The sequence below is a fragment of the Balaenoptera borealis genome, assembly GCF_965194805.1.
Source record: "Balaenoptera borealis genome assembly, chromosome: 2".
NCBI lineage: Eukaryota > Metazoa > Chordata > Mammalia > Artiodactyla > Balaenopteridae > Balaenoptera > Balaenoptera borealis.
This window is the reverse complement of record NC_138867.1, coordinates 184,200,785-184,223,653: the sequence shown is the minus strand read 5'-3', so window position 1 is coordinate 184,223,653 and position 22,869 is coordinate 184,200,785. Positions and strand designations below refer to the sequence as shown.

At 54.7% G+C, this 22,869-nt stretch overlaps 1 protein-coding gene across 1 annotated transcript in view; it reads left to right on the top strand.

The window, feature by feature from the left end:
• GNG7 (G protein subunit gamma 7) overlaps positions 1–22,616 on the top strand; it is a 154,438-nt gene extending 131,822 nt beyond the window's left edge. Inside the window, exons 4-5 of the mRNA XM_082381594.1 lie at positions 15,607–15,725; positions 19,023–22,616. Coding sequence (XP_082237720.1) covers positions 15,645–15,725; positions 19,023–19,148 — 207 coding nt within the window. The 5' untranslated portion in view covers positions 15,607–15,644 and the 3' untranslated portion in view covers positions 19,149–22,616. The remainder of the gene's footprint in view (positions 1–15,606; positions 15,726–19,022) is intronic.
• The last annotated feature ends 253 nt before the right edge of the window (positions 22,617–22,869 follow it).

Here is a 22,869-nt window from a genome sequence, read left to right as displayed (position 1 = left end):
TTTTGGGGCGGGGGGTTGTTTTGTTTCTTCCTGTTTAATGGCAGGTGGGGATGGGGGTCAGACTGCCGGGCCCTGGGAGGAAAGAATTCAGAAGCTCGGTGAGCTGTAAAGCTACCAGTTCCGGAAGTTTTAAAGCAAAATGAAGGCTGTTTCTGTTCTCTCTGAGGACAAGGAATTACTGCCTCCCGCCTGCCTCCCCTCCCTTCCCCTCCCCTCCCGAGAGCAGAGCTCTGTGGGCTGGGGACGAGGCCAGGGACGCAGGCTCCCGCTGCCAGCCGCCCCCCTCCCTCTGCAAGGCCACCTTCTTGGGGCTCTGACTCACCCAGCTCGCCGGCCACACAGGCCCCATCTGCCTGGATGAGGAGGCTGTGGAGGAGGGTTTCAGAACCGCCTGGAAGCAGCAGGCTTTCTCTGGGCTGAGAGTCACTGAGGCCAACTTCCTGTGCCGTCAGGGGATGAAATGCGTGTGGCACTCATGTCCCAGGGAGCAGGAACCACGGGGAGCAGGTTGGCCGCTAATGGAGAAGCTGCCAGAAACTCCTCTGGCTTTAATGCTTTACCTGCATCTCAGGGCTGTTAAAAAAGAGAATGAGTGTCCTGTCCACGCTTAGCGGAAGGAGTGGGTGCCAGCTGGAATTGTCCCCGGCCCCATGGCCAGCATCTAGCATGTAGAGTGCTGGGAAGAAGCCGGCCCAATGGTCAGGAGACCCCACTCGGGCCTCTCCTGGCCATCGTATCAGCTATCCGTGCTGCGTAACAAGCTGTCACAGACCCAGCAGCTTCCAGCTCTCAGTTCTGGAGGTCGGCAGTCGGGCCATGGTGTGGCTGCCCTCTCTGCTCAGGGTCTCACCAGGCTGCAGTCGAAATGCCTCATCTGGAGCTCATTCAGATTGTTCCAGAATTTGGTTCCTTGCAGCTATAGCAGCGGGGGTCCCCCCCCCTACTTGCAGCCACCCCCATTTCTTGCCACCCGGCCACCTCCGACTTCAAAGCCAGCAACACAGGGTCTCCCTTGCAAGGAATCCCTTTCACACTCACTCCCCTGATTAGAGCAGGCCCACCAAGGGTGTCCCCTCTCTGTCACCTGTGCCACACGACACGGCCCGGCCCAGAGCTAAATCCCTTCCTATCCTCGGGTCCTGCCCACACTCTAGGGGAGGGGATTGTACGAGGTCACTGGGGGTCATCGTAGAGGCGGGTACAGCCCCAAGGATCCCTTGCTAGATTGCTGGTGAAGGTCGGGTGTGACAAATGCCTTGTCATTGCAAGTGGGCCCCCCAGAGGAGGTAGGGCCTCCTGTGCATGGCCCAGGGGGTCACTCCAGGCCACAGGTGAGATCAAGCACGTTAGCCCTGACTCAGGATGGGCCCTGAAACCAACACCACACAACAAAAAGAAAACCCTCATTCCTGTTTCCTGTGATTCTCCTTATTGTCTTTAACAGTAAAATTCAGGGCAGAAGCATTGCTGTGAGGGGTTCTAACCCAGTACTTCTCAACTGAGGGGGCGGTCCTGCCGCCCCGGGGAGACGGGGCCATGTCTGGGGACACCTGTGGTGGTCACGACTGGGGGACTTCTGGCATCAAGTGGTTGGGGGCAGGAATGCTACTCAAACCCCTCAGTGCTCAGGACGGTACCAGTGTCAGCAGTGCCCAGGGGACAGACCCTGAACTAGTCTGTCCTCCTCAGGACATTAGGTGGCCTTTGAAGGACACTCTGTCTCTGAGAGCCAGGGGCTCCCAACCCACCTCATCCCAGGCCTATAAGCTCGTGCTGCTTCTGGAAGTTGCGGCTACGGCTTCCAGGGGAGCAGTTCATCTCACACTGAGTCCCCAGGGCTGCAGGTCCACGTTCAGTGCACAGAATTGAGAGCCGGGCCGGGACTGTGCCTGGGTGTCCGCCTGCCGCAGGCAGACCCCACAGCCAGGGAGGGGTCCCCACAGCCAGGGAGGGGTCCCCAGTGGCCACCCCCCCGGCTGCACCGCCTCTTGGGCCACCAGAACCAGGAGCCGCTCCTCGAAGGCCCTGCTCACCTCGCCAGCCACATTTTTCACATTCTTTTCCCTTGACGCAGCCCAACCAGCCAACTTTCTCAGAAGCCTCTGTGGCATCCCATTCTTTCTCTTCTGGTAAGAAAGCAGCCTCGGCTGCTCAGCGGCTCGGGTGTCAGTGTATCGTGTCAGTGTATCGCGTGGGCTGGGAGTGGCACTCTTCCCAGCTATGAGAGCTATGCGTGGAATTCACGGGGATCGCTGGCATTTTTGTGTCTTGCTGTCACTGCTTCCTGTGCTGCTGGAAAACACCTCTGAGGGTGGAGATGGCATCACAGGCTGAGCAGGGGAGCACGTCTGCTCTCTCCGGCCTCTGAGTCTGCCTGCCAGAGACACGCCCGGCAGGTTGGGGCTTCCCTAGATGCCCGGGGTGTGTGCCTGATCCGCTTTCCCCTGAGCCCTGCTGCTCAGGGCTCGGAGCTCCAGGGTTCCGGCAGAGGCTGGGCACCCCCCCAGGCCTGCTGTCTCCTTCTTGGCTTTGCCCATGAGGACACGAGGCTCAGCCCGCCCACCCCCAACGAGGTCTCGGGTACCTATCTGCCACGCATTCCCCCCCCCCCACGCCGCCCCGCAGCCGTGAGCGATCTGGACACACAGTCACGCCAAGTATCTTGGCAAGACACAGAGGCCAAAAGACATCTTAGAGGTCCTGCATCCGGGCCCGTCCTGCCGCCTTAGAGAGCGCCCGTTACTCCGTCTGACTCGCCCAGGCGGAAGGAAGCAGGCTCGGCCGCCAGGAAACGCCAAGCCCTGACGTTCACCAGGAACAAGGGGACAGAAACGTGATCTTGCGAAGGCCTGGCGGGGGGTCCTCTGCGGGGTGCAGAGGTGATGATGCGAAGGTCTCCCAGGCACACACGTGCAGCCCTGTCGTAAGCTGGCAGGACAGTCTGCTCAAGTCCTTGGGGAAAAGTGTCCAGGACTCCAAGAGCCCCAGAATCACTTACAAACCACCAGACGGGAGGCGCAACGCTGGAAGTCTGCTGTTTCATCTCACTCGGGGTTTTCTCTGACCCTGGTGGCCACACAGGCCTGCCCCAGTGTTGCCGATGTCCCCAGCGTTCTGCCCCAGTCCTTCTCCAAAGCAAGAAGCCGTGTGAGGGTCCTGGCACCATCCCCCGTGTGTGGAGGCCCTCAGCCCTGGGACCACTGTATGCCTGAACCCTTTGCCAAATGCACTGGGCCATGGAGGATGCAGAAGCCGTGCCCCTCACCCTCCGAAGCTTGCCTCTGGGTGCAGGGGGGACAGAGCTATGTCCTGGGACCCGCCCGACTGCCCCTAGATCTGGTCTCCCAGTGAGCCCTGGTTTGGGAATTAGATTCAAACCCTGGCCCAACCTCCACCCGCTGCGTGGTCTGGGGAAGGTTATTAACATATGAACGTCTTCAAGCCTCGGTCTCCTCATCTGTAAAAAATGGGCGCAGACGTCCCTTCATGATGCCCAACATCGTGGTCCTCCCCAGTAACAGACTATGAATGCACTCCGTCACCTGCAGAGTACACATGAAGCTTGGCACTCCAGTGCTCTTGTCCACAAGCCAGAGACACACAGCCTATATATTTCTTGGTCCAAGTCAAACAAACCACTGATTTTTCCCATCTTCCACTTTCCTCCTGATTAGGAAAATATATGGCTACCCTTCAACAACAGCAAGATGAGGGCTTTTCTTTATCTTCCTTTTCTTTTAAAAAATGTTTGCTTAAAAATGTTATTCCAGGGCTTCCCTGGTGGCGCAGTGGTTGAGAATCTGCCTGCCAATGCAGGGGACACGGGTTCGAGCCCTGGTCTGGGAAGATCCCACATGCCGCGGAGCAACTAGGCCCGTGAGCCACAACTACTGAGCCTGCGCGTCTGGAGCCTGTGCTCCGCAACAAGAGAGGCCGCGATAGTGAGAGGCCCGCGCACCGCGATGAAGAGTGGCCCCCGCTTGCCGCAGCTAGAGAAAGCCCTCGCACAGAAACGAAGACCCAATACAGCCAAAAATAAATAAAAATAAATAAATAAAAAATTTAAAAAAAATGCACACGGTGAAATATTACTCGTGAAAAGGAGCGAAGCACTGACACTCACTACAACGTGGATGGACCTTGAGAACACGATGCTCAGTGAAGGAAGCCAGACACAGAAGGACACAAGGTGTGTGCATCCATTGATGTGAAATGTCTTGTTTCTCTTTAAAATTTCACCTTGCGATGGTTTTAAGCAGAGAAGTCACACTGTGATAAAGGTGATTCAGGGGGCCAGGGTAAAAGATATTTCTGAGAAAGACATCCTGAGAGAAAGACATCAACCCAGTCCCCAAGGAACTGCCAGGTCTTGGGAGAGACAGGCAGACAGGTGTACCAATCACCTGGATGTAACGCAGGTCCCCACACAAGATGTGAACCCACACAGGGAGGCCCAGGATGGCACGTTGCATTACCTTGGGACCCGCACCCAGAGAATGGAGTCAGATGGTGGAAAAGGAGAACTCTGGTCCCTTCAGCCCCTTATGAGGGCACCGATCCCATTCACGAGGGCCCCACCCTCAAGACCTAGGCACCTCCCAAAGGCCCCACCTCTTGATACCGAATAGGGCTTCAACATGCATTTTGGGGGGGTGGGGGACAAAATATTCAGTCCATAGCAGGCAGGATAGGGGGTGGGGGAAGAATTCCTGGCAGAGGGAAGTGAGTGACAAGCTTTGACTTTGTACTTGGTTTGTGAGGCCACAGGGGCCCCGGGTGGTTTCTGAGTAGGGCAGGGACAGACTCAGGTGCATTTTCAGAAGTCACTCCAGCTGTTGGGAGGAGGGATGGAGGGGGTGGGTGGACGCCCCTGGCTGGGGATGGGGAGAGGGCACAGGAGTCTGCCTGGGGCTGCTGAGGGCTGGACCAAGGAGAAGTCTCCAGGGACAGCTGGCCTGGTCCCCATCACTCTGGCCTTGGACCAGTTGCAGCAGATGGAGAAGTATACATGTTTTTTCAGATACCGACTTTATTTTTTTTTTTTCTGTGTGTAAAAATCACACAATTCAAATGAGTGACCTCCTGAAGTAGTACTGAGGACTCCAATCCCTGAAACCCAGTAACCAAACTAGCATAATTTAAAATAGCATCATACAATTTTCGAGGCAGAACCTTAGAGCATCTTCTGTTGGGTGGAGGTAAATATTGAATTGATGGCTCTTGTGATTCTTGTGTGTTTTCAGGGCTGTCCACTTCCTGTTTATTTTTCCATGGGGACTTTAGAATTATTTTATCAAGTTCTTTCCCATCTTCAACATTTTGGTTTGGTTTTGTTTTTTGCATCTTCTTACATTTCCCGCCTTCTATCTGGGGTCATTTTTCTCCAATATCTTTTTATTTTACCTTTAATAAGGCAGGTCTGCTGGAGACAGAGTCTTCCTGTTTGTCTGAAAATGTCTTTATTTTACCCTAATTCTTTTTTTTTTTTTAATTAATTATTTTTGGCTGTGTCAGGTCTTAGTTGTGGCACACGGGCTCTTTAGTTGTGGCGCTCGGGCTTAGTTGCCTCACGGCACGTGGGATCTTAGTTCCACAACCAGGGATCAAACCTGCGTCCCCTGCATTGGATTCTCAACCGCTGGGCCACAAGGGGAGTCTCATTTTTACTCTAATTCTTGAAGTTGATTTTCACCAGGTCTAGAATTTTCACTGGATCCATGAAATTGTTGGTCCTTTTTCCTCTGGCAGATTATGTTTGTTTGTTTTGTAATGAAATGATTTTATTAAGGTATAATTCCTTTTCAGTAAAATGAACAGATCTTACATATGTAGTTTGATGAATTTTGACAAGTCTATACACCTGTGTACACTAACACCTCAGTTGAGATAGAGAACACCTCTAATGTCTGTCTTCTTTCACCCTTTGAGAGTCCCACATGTGGCTTCATCTGTCAGTAGGTTCTTCTTTCCCTTGTGCAGTAGTATTCCATGGTATGAATTACTGCAGTTTGTTTATCCATCCTCCTGTTGACAGGCATTTGGTTTACTTCCAATTTTTGCTGTTACAAATACAGATATATGAACATCTTGTACAAGTCCTTTTGTGGAAATATGTTTTTATGTATCTTGGGTAAATCCCTAGGAGTGGAATTGCTGGGTCATAGGTTAAGTATGTGTTTAGCCTTATAAGAGTCTGCTAACTCACTTTCCAGTGTGGTTGTACTATCCTATGCTCCCATCAGTAACGTGTGAAGATTCTGATGTTTCTACATCCTCCCCAATACATGGTATTGTCGGTCTTTTAGATTTTTGCCAACTCTAAGGGCTGTGAAGCAGTCTCCCACGATGGTTTTCTTTTATACTTGCCCTGATGACTAATCATTGAGCACCTTTTCAGGTGCTCATTGGTCATTTCTCTGTCAATTTCTAAAATGTTTTTCCTGCCTGAGGTTCTAGGGCTTCTTGAATCTGTGGCTTAGAGTCCTTTTTTTTTTTTTAATCAGTTTTGGGAAATTATCCATCACTATCTCTTCCAAGATTGCTTCTGCCCCTTTCTCTCTCTCCTCCTTCCAGAGCTCCAATTACACGTGTGTCAGAACTTACTGAATCCTCTGTGTCTTATACCTTGTCTCATGTGGTCCATGCTTCATTCTGGATATTTCCTATCTTCTAGTTCACTAATTTTCTCTTTGGTTGCCTTTAATGATACTGCTTCTTCCATTGTGTTCGTTTCAGATATTGTCAGTTTCCACACATCCATTCAGTCTTTTTCTTTAGTTTCCAATTCGCTGCTAAAATTCCAACCTCACATATTTAACATAATTAATGTAGTTATTTTAAAGTCTGCAAATTCCAGTGTATCGAACCCCTGGGAGCCTGTTTGTATAATCTGTTATTTCTGCTGATTTTCGTTCATGTGCCTGTCTTCTTTTATGCCTGGTCATTTCTGATTGTGTGCTAGATATTGTGACTGCTGACTTGTTTGTAGAAATAATTCGAAGCCTAAGATGATGTTGTTTTCCACCAGAAAGGATCCATTTTTACTTCTGTCCAGCATCTAGGGCTGCTAGCAATCTAAGTTCACCTCAATCCAGTATCAGGGACTGAGGTTATTCAGAACTCAGCTACAGTCACTGTGAGGGCCTGTCTGCCTCCTGTGGACCCTTTTCTTAGAAGGCAGGACTCTTTTGTCCCAGCTCATACCAAGGGGGAGTTCCCCAATCTCTCTCCCCCTAGGAGGCCCTGGATCTCAACCTCTGAGCCCCTAGCCTTGTGAGGGCAATAGCCACTTGGCCTCTTAGCAAACCCTCCACCCCAGTAAAAAGCAGCCCCAAAGCCAGACTCCTGGGCTTCCATCCTCCCCAGATCCTGGATGGAAACCTTCACTATCTTAATAGCCCTCCAGTGCCTTCAGGCTTCTCTATTCCATGAAGCTTTGCTAGTTGCCCTCGTCAGGAGAGCGTCCACAGGAGCTGGCCCACCGTCATTGGAGTGAAATCTGCAGATAGGGGTTTTAATCCAAAGTCCAGGTGGCTGAGGAGGAGGCCATGAATGTATCAATAGATCAGCGTGATCTTAGAGCCACAGAACGACAGAAAGGGATCCATGCTCAGCTTTTATTTATTTTTTTAAATTTATTTATTTATTTATTTATTTTTGCCTGCGTTGGGTCTTTGTTGCTGCGCATGGGCTTTCTCTAGTTGCGGTGAGCGGGGGCTACTCTTCGTTGTGGTGCACAGGCTTCTCATTGCAGTGGCTTCTCTTGTTGAAGAGCACGGTCTCTAGGCATGCCGGCTTCCGTAGTTGTGACTTGCGGGCTCGGTAGTTGTGGCTCACGGGCTCTAGAGCGCAGGCTCAGTAGTTGTGGCGCACGGGCTTAGTTGCTCCTCGGCACGTGGGATCTTCCCGGACCAGGGCTCGAACCTGTGTCCCCTGCACTGGCAGGCGGATTCTTAACCACTGCGCCACCAGGGAAGTCCCTCCACTCCTGGTTTTAATACAATCCACTTCAGACTCTGCCCCGCTTTCCCCCAGGCCAGGTGGGCTTTGTGATGCCCTGCCCCGCCCAGCCCCTGGGCAGATGAGTGGTGTGGCCACCACGGTGCCAGCAAAGTCCCAGGGCAGGGAGATTTCGCAGTAGCTTCCAGCAAACCGGCCAGTGCCCGCTCACTATGCAGAGGAGCTCCAGGCACCTCGTCTCTCGTCCCTCCTCCCCGGCAGCTGTGTTTATATGTGGCAGTTGCCACAGGTTCCTGAAGGAGGGCCCTCCCCGTGGCTGCCAGCCTCTGGGGCCCCCGTCCCCTAACATAGGAACTTGGGGACCTGGAGCTTGGCCAGGCCCTGTGCCGAGAGGGAGTGTCACTCTGAGCATTGAGCAGAGCTCACTGGAGCTCAGAGGGGGGAGGTAACTGTCCCAAAACCACACAGCTTTGGGAGCTGGGGCAGAATGCAGGTCCGCCACTTTCCACAGGGCCTCTGCCTCCCCCTCTCTCCCCCCAGGGCTGTGCTCTTTCCTCCTTCAAATGTGTTCTTGGTTGAGTTTGAGGGAAACTCTGAAACTCTGGCCCCGTGTGACTTCTCCCAGCCACAGAGGTTGTTGGATACTAAGAAATTCTTTTTTTTTTTTTTTTTTCTGGCCAGGCCAAGCAGCTTGTGGGATCTTAGTTCCCTGACCAGGGATTGAACCCACCCCCTCAGTAGTAAGAGCGCAGAGTTCTAACCACTGGACCTCCAGGGAATTCTCAGATGCTAAGAAATTTAAACCCTCTTTGAAACAAACTTCTGTTCCATTCAGTACCATCTCACTTCAAACTGGACCATTTCAATTCCAAAAAACTCTTTGCATTTTGCCTAAATGAACCTCTTTTAGCTGCAGGGTTTCTTCTGATAAGAGAGTTCAACAAAAGCCTTAGATTCTGCCCCCTGGGGACACTGGGCGATGTCTGGGGACATCTGTGGCTGTCACAACTGGGGGAGCTCCTGACATTGAGTGGGTGGGGGCCAGGGATGCTGCTCAAACCCCTACAGTGCTCAGGACGGCGCCCCAGAGAACGATCCAGACACAGATGTCAATGGGGGTGGTCACGGTGGCGTGGGGGCAGGTCTGCAGGCAGGTGTCCTGGCTGGGTGAGGGATGCAGGAGAAAGGGACTTGGATCTCAGTCAGGGATAGCGGCCAGGACAGGCGACGTTTAGACCAGACCTTCCTGGAGGGGTGAGTGGTGACAAACGTCCCGTCTGCACACATATGAGTCGTGGGAGGGCTGGTAGAACCTGAGCCCGGTGAGCATCGGGCCAGCAGCAGTGTCCCAGTTTGATATTGTCCCACAGTCACAGCAGATGTCACCATCGGGGGAATCGGGGAAAAGGGTGCATGGCACCCTGTACAATTTTTGCAACTGCCTGTCAGTCTGTGATTATTTCAAAATACAAAACAGCGCAGTGACTTTGGAAACTGTTTGAAAATGTTTAGCCTGTAAAGTTAAACATACACCTGTCCTAGGAGCCAGAAATCCCATGCCCAGGCATTTCCCCGGGAGAAACAGAAACTTAGGTTCCCACAAAAACCTGGACATGAATGTTCACCACGGCTTTACTCACAATTGGTACTGGCTACAGGGCTGTATGCGTTTCTAAGTTCTCATCGACTGCATGCCCCAAAGCACGGATTTTACTGGATGCAAGTTGTACCTTAATGGAAACCATTTCATTAAAGGAAATCATAAAAACAATGACTAACCAGACTGTCAATTTGAGGTTCCCCTTCTGCCTTTATCCACATATGTTTTAATACAGTGGTAAATAGCCACACATCCTCACTTTATCCATCTCCCTGTTTTTTCATGAAACACCTCCTCTGGGCTGCCCATCTTTGGGTACCATTTATAACAGTTGCTCCACTAGGAAAACACCCCTCTGAATTAGCCATTCCCCCGTTGCAGGACACATGGTTTCATTCAATTTTGCACTATTATAAATAACACCGTTGTAAACACCTTTCTATATGTAGCTTTTTATTTCTCTTGATTTTTGTTCCCTCGGGATAAATGCCCCAGCAAGGGATTTGAGAGGACAGCCTCGTAGCTCCTGATGTCCAGTTTACGAGGCTGAGATTGGCCGACAATACCAGAGAGTCGGGGACGAGCATATCCCTACCTGCGTCAGGTGTCACTCTTCCTGCAGCCTTCCTGGTGTCCTGGGTAAATGAAGTGCTGGCAGCCCATGATCCCGCCAGCCTACTTTCCTCGATTGCTGATGAGGCCACGCTTTGTTCACTTTGTGTTTTACCGGTTAAATTACTTTTCACATGAATTCCTCGAGTGAGTCCTTTCCAGATAAAAAATACCCAGCTAAGGTATTATTAACATGACAAAGAGGTTGCTTTCCAGTGTATCGTTGCCATGATTTTTCCTAGGTCTCTGGTCTTGGGTTTTAGTTTTATCGGTTTGCCGTGAAGAAGTTCTGAATAGTTGTATACAATCATAGCTGTTAATCTTCTCCACTCGTTCTGTTGCTTCAGTTGCTAGGAGGTAAATTCTCTGAAACAGAAAATCAGCATTCTGTACATTTTCACTAATCTGTGTGTATTTTCTTTTTCATCCGATGACTTGTTTTGTTTTTTTACTTTTTGGCCACGCCGCACGGCATGTGGGATCTTAGTTCCCCAACCAGGGATTGAACCTGTGCCCCCTGCAGTGGAAGCGCAGAGTCTCAACCGCTGGACCGCCAGGGAAGTCCCCATTCTATGACTTTCTATATGGAATCTCTTTGGTTGGGAAAATGAGGCCTAATATAACCCAGAGGTTTCCCCCGTCCAACCCCGGGGGAGGTGGCCCTGCCCCTGGGCCACACGGGGCCATGTCTGGGGACGTCTGTGGCTGTCACGACTGGGGGCCTCCTGGCATCGAGTGGGTGGGTCCAGGGAGGCTGCTCCGCACCCCGCAGCGCCCGGGACGGGCCCCCACCGAGAGTGACCTGGTCCCAGTGTCAGCAGGGCCTTGGGGGAGGGACCCTGTTCTAACTCGGTGTCCCCCATCCTGCCATCCCCCAGCTCGCCATCGAGAAACACCACCCTCCCCCAGTTGTGTTTAATCCTCACGTGCATTTGAGCCTGGCCTCTGGGCTCAGGTCTGTAACAGTCCGGTGACGACCCTCCCTCTGTAATCAGCGCAGCCTCACAAGGCATCCTGGCGTGCTCGGGGCCTTCACGGTCCTTTTGCCTTGCAGCCACGCGCCCGCGATGCTTCTGTGGGATCCAGCCTGACCCTGGTGACTTCCTAGCCCTTTACTGGGAGGCCAGCCAGGGCCTGCTGTCGTCTGTTAAGTTTCTATTTTTAGGCAAACCTCACCCCAAGTCATGCCCCCAGCCTCGCCAGGCTAGAACCGGCCTCTCCCCAGGCGGAATCTGACCGCTACCTGCAGCTCCAACCGCCTCACCCCTCCCTCCTGCTTCCCAAGGCCCTGCCCGGCTTCCAGGGCCTTCCAAGGCGCCAGGGGCCAGGCAGGCCCGGCCAGGTCGGGTGCCTGGGGCCATCACGTGTCTCTGGCAGGGAGGCAGCTGGTGAGGAATGTTCCCGGGCTGACTCACGGCCACTGCCTGTCCTGCGGGAGTTGACCTAACCCCGGGGGCACGCGGTGAGGCAGTGACTGGCCGTGACACCGCCAGGACCAGGACTTCGGTCTGCTGTCTGGGCTGCCGTGATGCAACCATGTCTGGTCTCAGCTGCTCGTGCACACGCACACGTGCACACACACAGATACACACTGACACACATGCATGCACACGCATGCAGGCTCACACATGCACGTGCATGTAAACAAATGCACACGCACACGTGCGCACACACAGATACACACTGACACACATGCATGCACACACATGCAGGCTCACACATGCACGTGCATGTAAACAAATGCACACACACGCGTGCATGCAGACACACAAGCACACACACATCCCCAATGCAGCCCCCTCCGGCCGTCCCGGGGGGTCCAGGTTATAACCCAGCCTGGAGGGAGCCTCTCAGGGCATCGTGCCCGGAACAGAAAGCCAGCAGCGCTGACGGGCTTAGAGCTGACGAGGGAGGCCACGGTTTGGGGTGCCCACGGGGTGGCCGGGCCTCCTAGGGTCCTGGTGGACACTCTGAGTGTGGGTGCTGAGCAGGACTCCCCGGCCTTCCAAGGAAAACATGCTGTGAAGCCACCCCATTTGTTCTCTGTCAGCGTCTATATTTAGCGCTGAGTAATTTAGGTATTTTTAAGTCGAACCAAGGGCGGTTTTCCCTGAATTGGATGTTTTGTGGCCGCTTTGAAGCTCTCTGCTGAATCAGAGCCCTCTGGAAGCCCACACGTGGGTCCTGTACGCCCAGAGCAGACACACTCGGGCCTTTTCTGACCCAGAAAGGGGCCTGGGTGTCTGGCGGGAAGGCAGGCAGCCAGCAGTGTGGAAGGGATTTTTTTTTTTTTAATGGAACTTGGATGGAGATCACTGTAGATTCACACGCAGTTGTACCAGATCACAGAGAGAAAGTCCCTACATCACCTACCGAACACAGATTCCTGCAGTTTTACTTGTGTGTGTATATTAGGATCTTTGCAAGTTTATCCCCTGTGCAGACACGTGAACCGCACACACACACACAGTCTAGATCTCCAGCACTTCACACAGCATGAGGACCCCGTGTCCGCCTGTCTACCCAGACCCCTCCCCAGGCCGCCGCCCCCCTGCAACCACGAACCTCTCCTCCATCTCCACGACCTTGTGGTCTCGGGGATGTTCTGTACATGGAACCGCACAGCATGTGGCTCTGGGGACTGGCCTTTTCAGTCCGCGCGATTCCCTGGAGGGCCATCCGAGACATGCACGTCCACGGTCCGTTTCTGTTTATTGCCAAAAGGGAAACTTTTTGAGAACCTGAACTCTGCCTTTACTTTTCTGCAGCTGCCCCTCTGGGAAACAGACAGAGGTACAGTGTATGATGACAGAAGCACACGTTGCTACTGAAAGACCTGGGTAAACGCCAGCCCAGTCAGGCAGCTCCCCAGGACTCCTGAACCTGGGCTCTGCACCCCACCATCCCAAACGAACACTGCGTGGACCCACTGGGAGCGTCCTCAACCCAGGCCACGCGCACACTGGGGCCAGGTCGTTCTCTGATCCCATCTCAATGCCAGGAGCCCCTCTCCCTGTCTTGACGACCACAGACGTCCGCAGGTGTCGCCCAGTGTCCCCTGAGGACAGGATCTCCCCAGGTGAAACCCCTGGGTTAGGGATTCCATGGATCTCCCCCCCCCCAGGACAATGTGACCTCTGAGGTCCTGGGATGCTGCACACATTTAAATCCACACCTGAGTGGGAGGGAGAGGAGGTGATACAGATGCTGGGGGCCCCCCTGGTTTACACTGGCTGACCATCGGGGATTTATCCTGGTGTCCAGTGTGAGCAAGGATCAGACTCGATTTCTCAGCCTTGGCGTTATCGTCATTTGGGGCCGGGCCATCCTCTGTGGGGGGCCGCCCTGGGCACTGGGGTTGGGGGGGGGGGTGTTGAGCAACATCCCAGGTTCTGAAAACCACGAATGTCCCCAGACATCACCCAGTGTCCCCTGGGGGCAGGATGGCCCCAGTTGAGAACCACTATCCCAGGGCTCACTAAATGTAGATTGGATGGGAAAAGTAGAATTTTCACCACCTTAAGGGACAGAAAAATTTTGCATGACTGAATTATAAAAAATAAATTTACATCACTCGTACGTGGCTGGTGGGAGTGTAAAATTGTGTAGCCACTCTGGAAAACAGGCCGGTGTTCTCTTAAAAAATTAAACAAGCAGTCGCACTCCTCAGCATTTATCCCTGAGAAATAAAGGCTTATATTCACTCAGAAGCCTGCACACGGACGCCTGTGGCAGCTCTGTTGCTGACACAGCCAGAACCGGGAGCCGGCCCAGGTGTTCTCGGACAGGCAAAGGGTTAAGGGGCACCTCCACACTGTGGACCTTTACTGCAAAGGAATGAACTGTTGATAAGCACAGCCGCAGGGGTGGATCTCCGGATAATTAGGTCGAGTGGGAAAAAACAGCCAATCCCGAAAGGCTCCTTACCGAGTGGTTCCATTTAAACAGCATTCTCCGGACTTCCCTGGTGGTCCAGTGGCTAAGACTCTGCGCTCCCAATGCAGGGGGGCCCAGGTTCGATCCCTGGTCGGGGAACTAGATCCCACATGCCTCAACTAAGACCTGGCGCAGCCAAATGAATAAATATTGAAAAAATAAATAAATAAATAGCATTCTCATAATTCATTGAATATGGATGTGATGTAAGTCAGGTTAAGATGGTTTTATCATTTTTTTTCTACATTGCGTGCTTTGACTTTTTATTTGAACAACAGTGAAACTTTGACTTTTTAACTGAAGTTGAATGGCATTTGTCTTAATCCTGCCCAGTTATAGACCAAATCATACCTAGAAGATGTCTGTGTTAATTTTACTTATACAAGCCATTTCCTGTTTAAGTGGCCTTACTCTGTCTATTGCATTGTTCTTGCCAAGTCTAAGCTCTGTCGTGTTGGAATTCTTCTAACACTGAATTTGTGGGGTAGAAATGTATGATGTGCTACACATTTTATTCATAATAAACTAAGTTATAGCCTATTGCAACCTAAAATAAATAAATAAATAAACAGCATTCTCAAGGCCATGGTACTAAAGTATAAAAGGTGAACATAGCCACGGCCTGGCCACCTGGCTGTGGCCCCTGAAGGGAGGCATGAGGACCCTGGGGTGGAAGTGCCCCCCATCTCCCCTGTGTCAATGTCAGCATCCTGGTTATGACGTCACTACAGCTTTGCAAGATGCCGTCGCTGGGGGAAACCAGGCAGCGGGTACACGGGCTGTCTCTACTGTTTTCTACAAATGCATGTGAATCTATGGGCATCGCAACATTTTAAATTTAATTAAATTTTAATTTGCTGGACAACTGACCAAATGAAGGAAGGAAACAGGCCCAGGCCCTGCAGAGAAGGGGTGGGGTACCCAGGACCCACGGGTGCAGGCTTCCCACGTGATCTGCCTTGGTCCAGAGCCAGGGGTCTCGCCCCTGGGCGACTCTGCCCCCAGAGGACACTGGGTCATGTCTGGGGACATCTGTGGTTGTCACACTGGGGGTGCTCCTGGCATCAAGTGGGTGGAGGCCAGGGAGGCTGCTCGACACCCCACAGGGCCCAGGACGGCCCCCAAGAGAGAATGATCGGCCCCAGTGCCAACAGTATGGGGGGAGGGGTCCCAATGCAGGAGTGGGAATCAGAGAAAACTCCCCTCATTCCGAGCCAACCAGGAGCCGATGCAATGGTTTTATGAGCTCTCCTGGGACCCTCAGTGGTCATGTCCAGTGAGCACTTACCCCCGACCGGCCGCAGGAGGGGACTGTAGGAGAAGATGTGCTTGGCCGGGCCTCTCACCGTGACCCAGGGACACAGGCGTCGTGGCTGCAGGGTGGCGGGGCTGCCGGGCCCCATGAGGCTTCCGGAAGTGGGGCATTCCTCCTCGACGTCCTCCACCTGAAGTCCTGGGGCGTCACGGGCCAGCTTACGTCTGTCTGCTTCTCCCCACAGCTCTCTGGACGACAGGGGCCCAGAGCTGATGGCAGACAATGTCAGCCACTAACAACATAGCCCAGGCTCGGAAGCTGGTGGAACAGCTCCGCATCGAAGCCGGGATCGAGCGCATCAAGGTGAGCAGGGGAGAGACCCCCGGGCACGCCCTCAGCAAACGGTGGGCACGGAGGCTAGCAGGACGGCAGGGCTTTGCACTCGGCTCTGCCTCTAACTGTGTGACCTTGGGCCACTCAGCCTCTCTGAGCCTCAGTTTCCTCAGCAGAAAGACACAGCTGATGTAAACCTACATCATGGGTTGTTGTGACGATTGATGTGCCAGCATGCTTTATAAACAGAGTGGGACCAGAGGCAGGCCTCGAGTACTGCTGTGAGCCTGCCCCAGCCCTTGGGGTCCGTCCCCGGACGGCCCCAGAGAAGGCCAAATCAGGCCCCTCCAAAAGGGTCAGCGTGAGACAGTCACTTTCTCTTCTATCCCCTCATCCTCAGAGCTCTGTCCAGCTCCCCTGTTGTGACAGATGCAAAGAGAAGTCAGAGGCCTGGCCCCAGGGAAGAGAGGACACAGGGCCTTTCACTGTTTACTTTCGCCACTTCTGCGTTGATTACATTTTTTGAAATAAGCATGTTTGATTTTTAGCTAAAAAAAGAAAAAGGACAAGCAGTTCCTCCTCGCAAACGCTTAACCCATCGGGGGCCAGGAACATGCAAAGCAAAATAAGATAGTGCATAATTGGGCAGTCAGCTCTGCGGGCTTTTTTTTTTTTTTTTTTTTAATTTGCATAAAGTTAACCGTTTTTAAAGTGCGCAATTCAGTGGCGTTTGGTGAACTCAAAATGTGCAACCATCATGACTAATTCCAGCACATTCTATCACCCCCAAAAAGAAGCCCGTCCCCATTAGCAATCACCCCACATCCCCTCCCCAGCCCCTGACAACCAGGAACCGACTGTCTGTCTGTGGATCTGCCTGTTCTGGACGTTTCCCATCAATGGAATCTCACACTGTGTGTCCTTCTGTGTCTGGCTTCTCTCACTGAGCATCACATCCTCAAGGTCTGTCCACGTTGTAGTGAGTGTCCGGGCTTCACTCCTTTGTTTGGTTGACTGATGCGCCCGTGTGTGGAGGGACCGTATTTGTTTATATAGCTGAATCTTAAGTCCACGAGTGGACATCAGGATGACATCCAGGGCTTTCAAAGGATATAGACCAACGGGCTAGTCATGGCCTCCTACACGAGAAAGCTGTCTGACACTTTTTGAAATCATCCTCTCACCAAACCCATGTCCACTTTGCAAAGGACGGTGAGCCACCTCTGAGAAGCTGATTCCTGCCGCAGACCCCAGCTTGTGGGTGGCTGGGTGAGGACCAGGGAGTCTCCATCCAGGGAAGACACGGGTCATTTATGCTTCCACATTAGCCGTGCTCCAGCTACCCACTGGATTAGTCAGGGATATATGACTATATATTAGAGACAGAGAGGGAGCACGAGAGGTACTTTTAGGCATTGGCTCACGCAGTCATGGGGCTGGCAGGTCTCAGGTTGACAGGGCTGAACCACAGGCTGGAGACCCAGGGAAGAGCTGATGCAACTTGAGTCCGAAGGCTGTCGGGAGGCAGAATTCCTTCCTCTTCGAGGGACCTCAGTCTTTTCTCTGAAGGCCTTCAGCTGATTAGATGCGGCCCACCCACATTATGGAGCGTCACCTGTTTTCCTCAAAGTCCATCGATTTAAATGTTAATCTCACCTTAAAAAGACCTTCGTAGAGACATCTAGGCCGGCCTTTGGCCACACAGCCAGGTACCTGGCCTAGCTAAGCGGACACATGGAATCAGCCGTTACTCCACGCATCTGTTCAGGCCTTGCTTCCCTCAGCACGGTCATCCCCCAGTCACTGCTGGTCGCGGGTTAGGAACGGATGGCCCGGCAGTGCAGACACGCGACCCCATGTGGCCATGGGGCCAACCCCTGTGGTCGCCTTGCACCTCCAGCCCATCCAGGTAGGAGGGAGGCTGCCGCACCCCCCGGGTGGTGTCGTGGGGGGTGCCTCCCACGAGGCGTCTGAATGTTCCAGAACTCTGAGCATTCAAAGCATTCCTTGGGGCTGAAGGCAGAGCAGCCCCGGTTGAAGTGGTTTCCTCTCAGCGCCGAGCCAGCCCCGGCCCTGGCGGAGGCCGCTGACTCACCCGCCCGTTTGATGTCGGGAGGGCTCCTCCGCGGGCGGCCTTTGAACGTGGGGAGGAGCAGAGTCGGGCGTGACCGGTCTCCCTCCCGTCCCGCCTGAGGTTTTGCGGCCCCAAGACGGCGACCGGGAGCGCAGGGCCGGCCTGAGTGAGAGGCCGGCGAGGCGAGCGGAGGGCGTGCAGCATCCAGGGGCCCCGGGGGGCTTGTCTTCCAGGCGGAGCAGTGGAATCCGAGCCCGGGGCCCTGACGCCCGGGGCGGCAGCTCTGGGGCGCAGAAGACCCTCCGCAGACTTTCCCTGCCCGCCGCTCTTCCTGGTGGAAAGGGGACTGCCGAGGGGTCAAGGCCGCAGAGATGCGCCCGGGACTCGAGGGGCCCCCCGGGTCCCACAGCGCAGCCGCGGTGCTGCCAGCAGGGTGGGCCCCCCCGGGACACTAGGCACCACTTTACCCACGTCAGCTTCCCCCAGGGCTGCAGTGGGCCCTCGCTGCATCTCCTCACTCCTCTTTTGGAGACCCTGACGCAGGGGGTCCTAAGTGTCAGCCCCCTCACCATGGTCACCGAGACCCCGACGGCTCAGACGGCACAAGAATCAAATGCCGAAGGCCTTGTCCCGCCTCTCGGGCGATGCACCTGCAGGGCTCTCCCCGTCAGGTCCTTTCTTAGAGTGATTCCTCCCCTGACCCTTCCCTTCAAACTCCACACAGCCCCCTCTGGAGAAGGTTCAGTTCTTCTGCTTCTTATTTAATCTTAAATTTCTGGTAAAATACATATACGTAACATAAAATTTACCATTAGTGATACTTAGTACATTGACATTGTTGTGCAACCTAATGCACCACTACCTAATTCCAGAATATTCCATCACCCCAAAAGGAGGCCCATCCCCATGAGCAGTCACTCCCCAGCCCCTGACAACTGCGCTCTGTGTCTGTGGATCAGCCTGTTCTGGACATTTCCCATCAATGGAATCACACACTGTGTGTCCTTCTGTGTCTGGCTTCTCTCACTGAGCATCATGTTCTCAAGGTCCGTCCACGTGGTAGCAGGTGTCAGGGCTTTCCTCCTTTTTGTGGCTGCGTGATGTTCCCGTGTGTGGAGGGACACGGTGTGTGTCTTCAGGTGATGGGCGCTGGGGTTATCTCCACCTTTCGGCTGCTGTGAGTCGTGCTGCTGTGGACACGGTGCTTCGGCCCCTTCTTATCTTTCCTCTCTTGTCCTTGTGCCCACACACAGGTCTCCAAAGCCTCCTCCGAACTCATGAGCTACTGTGAGCAGCACGCCCGGAACGACCCCCTGCTGGTGGGAGTCCCCGCCTCGGAGAACCCCTTTAAGGACAAGAAGCCTTGTATTATCCTATAGCTCTATCTTCCCTCTTGCTAGGCTCCTCCCCGACCCCCCCTCCCCCAGCCAGGGCATTATTCAGTACACAGTCAAGCAAAACTATTAATTCCAAAAAAAATGCAAAAACTTGCCATCACCCAGGTGGGGTAAAATGTATCCTCTGGGTTCAGATGGATTTTCAGACCCAACATCACAGCCCTGTCAGGGGCCGGGCTCCACCACCACTTCTGATGGGGAATAGCTGAAATGCCCAAGCGATGTGGTAACGATTTTTGAAAACTGCGTTGCCATTTGAGTCATGGTCTAGAGCCGAGCTGGGTGGGGAGACGGGAAGGAGGTGGGTGAATTAGCCGCTGGCGTGGGTGACCCGGCCGGGTGGCAAGTCTCACACAGTTGGCCATTTGTGAGGACTTCAGCCAGGTTGATGATGTGATGCTTTTGGCCAGGGTGTGTTAAGTGGAGAAAAATTGGGTGGAGTTGGGAGGAGGGACATAATGAACTTTTTTCAGAAATTTTTCTCCTTTTCATTTAAAGCCTTGTAATTCCATACCGCTAAAATCGGGTGTCATTGGCTGAACCTGTAGCTAAGCTGGGTTGTGTGACAATGCACACGTGGATTTTAGGGGCTGGGAGGGGGGCTTTGCCTGTGAAACGCACCCCTGTCACCTAGGGTCACCCAGCTGTGTGGCTTTTGTGTGGCATGTGTCATCCGACAGCCATGCTGAGGCCCCCTCCCTTTCCTGGGGACCCCGCCCATCCCAGAAACGGATTTTCAGCCCATGGCTCTGGTCACTGCAACGGCCAGCTGTGTTTTCTTTAGTTTTAAGCACGAGACATCAGCGTGGGCAGTTAGAGGCTGTGGTCATATTTGGCTCTTCCGTGTTTTGTTCTGTTTTTTTCCACTTTCTGCATCTCCATGGTCATTTTTCAGGCAGAAATGCAGCCTGGGGGGGCCAGCCCGGGGCCCCCTGGTGCTTCGGGGTATAGAAAGGTGCGAGGGAATTCCCTGGTGGTCCAGTAGTTACGACTCCGCGCTTCCACTGCAGGGGGCACGGTTTCGATCCCGGGGAACTAAGACTAAGATCCCGCAAGCCGGGCGGGCGGCCGGCCAAAAAAAAAAAAAAAAAAGATAGGTGTGAAATTGTCTGGAAGTAGCTGCAGAGGCCCCTGGAGATGGGATCCTTTGCCCAGAAATGGAGCGGCACCAGCAGTGCTCCCCTCCGCGCTCACACCCGGCCGCCCGGAGCATCTGTAAGGTGTCCTGTAGTTGATGGTGAGGGCGGGCTGGGGGGCTCTCTTAAAATTGCTGTTTCCTCTGTTACGACAAAAACATTTAAAGAGGTGGAGGCAGAAGGACGGGTCAGATGCACACCTGCTTGCGGCGGCCTGATCCCCGGTGGCCCACCTGCCCGTGCGGCCCTGCGGGGGCGGGGTGGGAAGTCAGGATCCCAGGCCCCCCGAGCAGGAGGGCCCTGGGCAGGTGGGACCCGGAGCCTTGAGCTCCTCTCCCAACACCTCTCCTCCCCTCGCGCCCGTGGGGCTCAGACCGTGCACAGCTGCGAAGGCTGGCGGGTTGCCCGGCACCCCCATGGCCGGCTCCCGCGGGGTGCAGACCCAGGGCCGAGCTTCTCCCCAGCACCCAGCTCTCTCCGGCCGGTCCGGGAGCACCTGGGGCCTCGGGGAGCCCGCTCCCCCGCCCCTGCAGGTGGAGGGGGGAAGCCACAAAGCCCCCCACCCCACGCTGCTACCCCCGTACACTGCGCAGGCAGCCAGCGGCCCAGGGGCGCCTGGCCTGCCCACGCCTGGCAGCACAGCAGGACAGAACAAAGCCTGTTCCAGAAACCCGGGGCACACCCCACGGCTGGGGGTTGGGGAAGCCAGGGCACAGCGGGGCTTAGCCCGAGGGTCAGAGGGGCAGCTGGCAGAGCGAGTCTGCCGGCGAGGACAGCCCACCAGCCATCTGCCGACTGGTCACCCTTTGCTCCGGGACAGAAGCCTTAATCCCTTCAGCCTGAGCTCGGTCTGCGCACACCCGGCCGTCCTCCTGCGCCGCTACTGTCCCGGCCTCCCGCTGCCAGGCCCCGAAGAGGACAAGGGGTCCTGGTGCTGAGGTCACAGGTCCCCGGGCCTAGGCCTGCCCTCTCTCTCGGGCCCCTGCCCTGCCAGCTGTGCCAAGCCTATCCTCACCGCGTGTCCCCGCCGAGTGACCCCGGAGAAGCCAGCGGGAAGCTAAGCCCAGGACCCCTGGTCGACGGGGTGGAGGGACCCGAGTTTGGCAGCCCCATCGCTAGCTCCGGGCTCAGCCGGCCGATGACCGCCCCGCCCCACCCCCGCAAGCCCTGAAGCAAAATCGCACGGGGCCGAGGCCCCGAGTCAAGACCCCAGGGACCCAGCGGTCTGGGTAAACCGAGGCCCAGAGAGGGGGAGGACCACCATCCCCCAGCCCCGCCCCACGGCCACACCTGCCCCACTGCCTCCCCAGGTGCCCTCGGCCTCGGAGCCCAGGGAGGTGGCAGTGGGCAAAAGCCCCACCGTGGGTTTCTTTCCAGCGGAGGAAAAGGCGCTCTTTTCCTTTTTTTTTCTTCTTCAACATCATGGTCCCCAGCATAGGCCTGAAGCATCAGGGCACACACGACAGTGCGTTCTGCTTGTGCTTTCCTGGTGCAAGTGTCAGCGTGAAACCATGGTTTTCAGGGCGTTCGGGGGACTGTAAGTGCCCTGCAAGGCTGGGAGCTGGCAGTGGCAGCGCGGGCCTTGGGGAAACCGGCGCCTCTCAACCACATCCCGGGGGAATTAAGGACACAGGCACCCAAAAAAGGCAGTGCTGGGCGACGCAGGGTTTCTGTCTGCGGGCTGCGGTGTTTCCTGTGGGCCTGGCCCGGCCCAGCCCCTCCCCCATCCTCCCTAAAGGTCACCCCCCAGGCCAAGAATTAAGTGACTCGGTTGTGACCTCCAGCCCCCTTGGACGGATGGGGATGCAGAAGGTGCTCTTTCTTCCTTTGATGTCCCGGCCACCCTGTCCTGTCGTCGCTGGGCCTCCAGGCAGCTCATCCATCTCGAGCCCCGGGCGGGCAGGAAAAGGCCAGCAGACCCCCGCCCCAAGCATGAGTGACCAGGGGCAGTTTCCGGGCCCCGGTGAGGCCACCACAGGTCGCTCGTCCTTCAAGAACCTGCCGCGGGGCCCCCCTGAAAAGAAGCCATATGTCGACACCACTCCCCCCCTCCCCCCACCCCCGCCCCGTTTCCTCCTCTGTCCTCGGAGACCATTGCCAAACATTGTAAAGACCGGTTCCCGGTTCTCAGAAAGCACTCTGTGGTTCTAGTGGGTTCTACCCCATTTGCGTTTGGATGTCCAGTGGTTTTTATTTCTGATTTTTAAAAAATTCCAGGTGTGCCACACCCACTTTCCTGCAGTGTTTGAATATTGTGTGGAATTGTTAATACCAAGTGAATTAATGCACAATAAAAAGGCTCACTGTTCCTTTCCTCCCGGCTCCTGCCCTTCCTTGGCTCCCTGGCCACTGCTTGCGGGGGACAGGGCGGGGTCTTGGCTCCGGCGGTGGTGACGATGGTGACTGTGGTGACAGTGGTGACGGTGGTGACGGCTTCCCCTCCACCCCCACTGCCCCAGCTGCCCCGGGAAGAGGCAGCATGGATGGAACCGGGCTTCAGGCAGCGGGACAGACAAGGGAGCTTCAGCTTCTGATCTACAGTGGGAGAATTTCGGGGGAAGCTATCT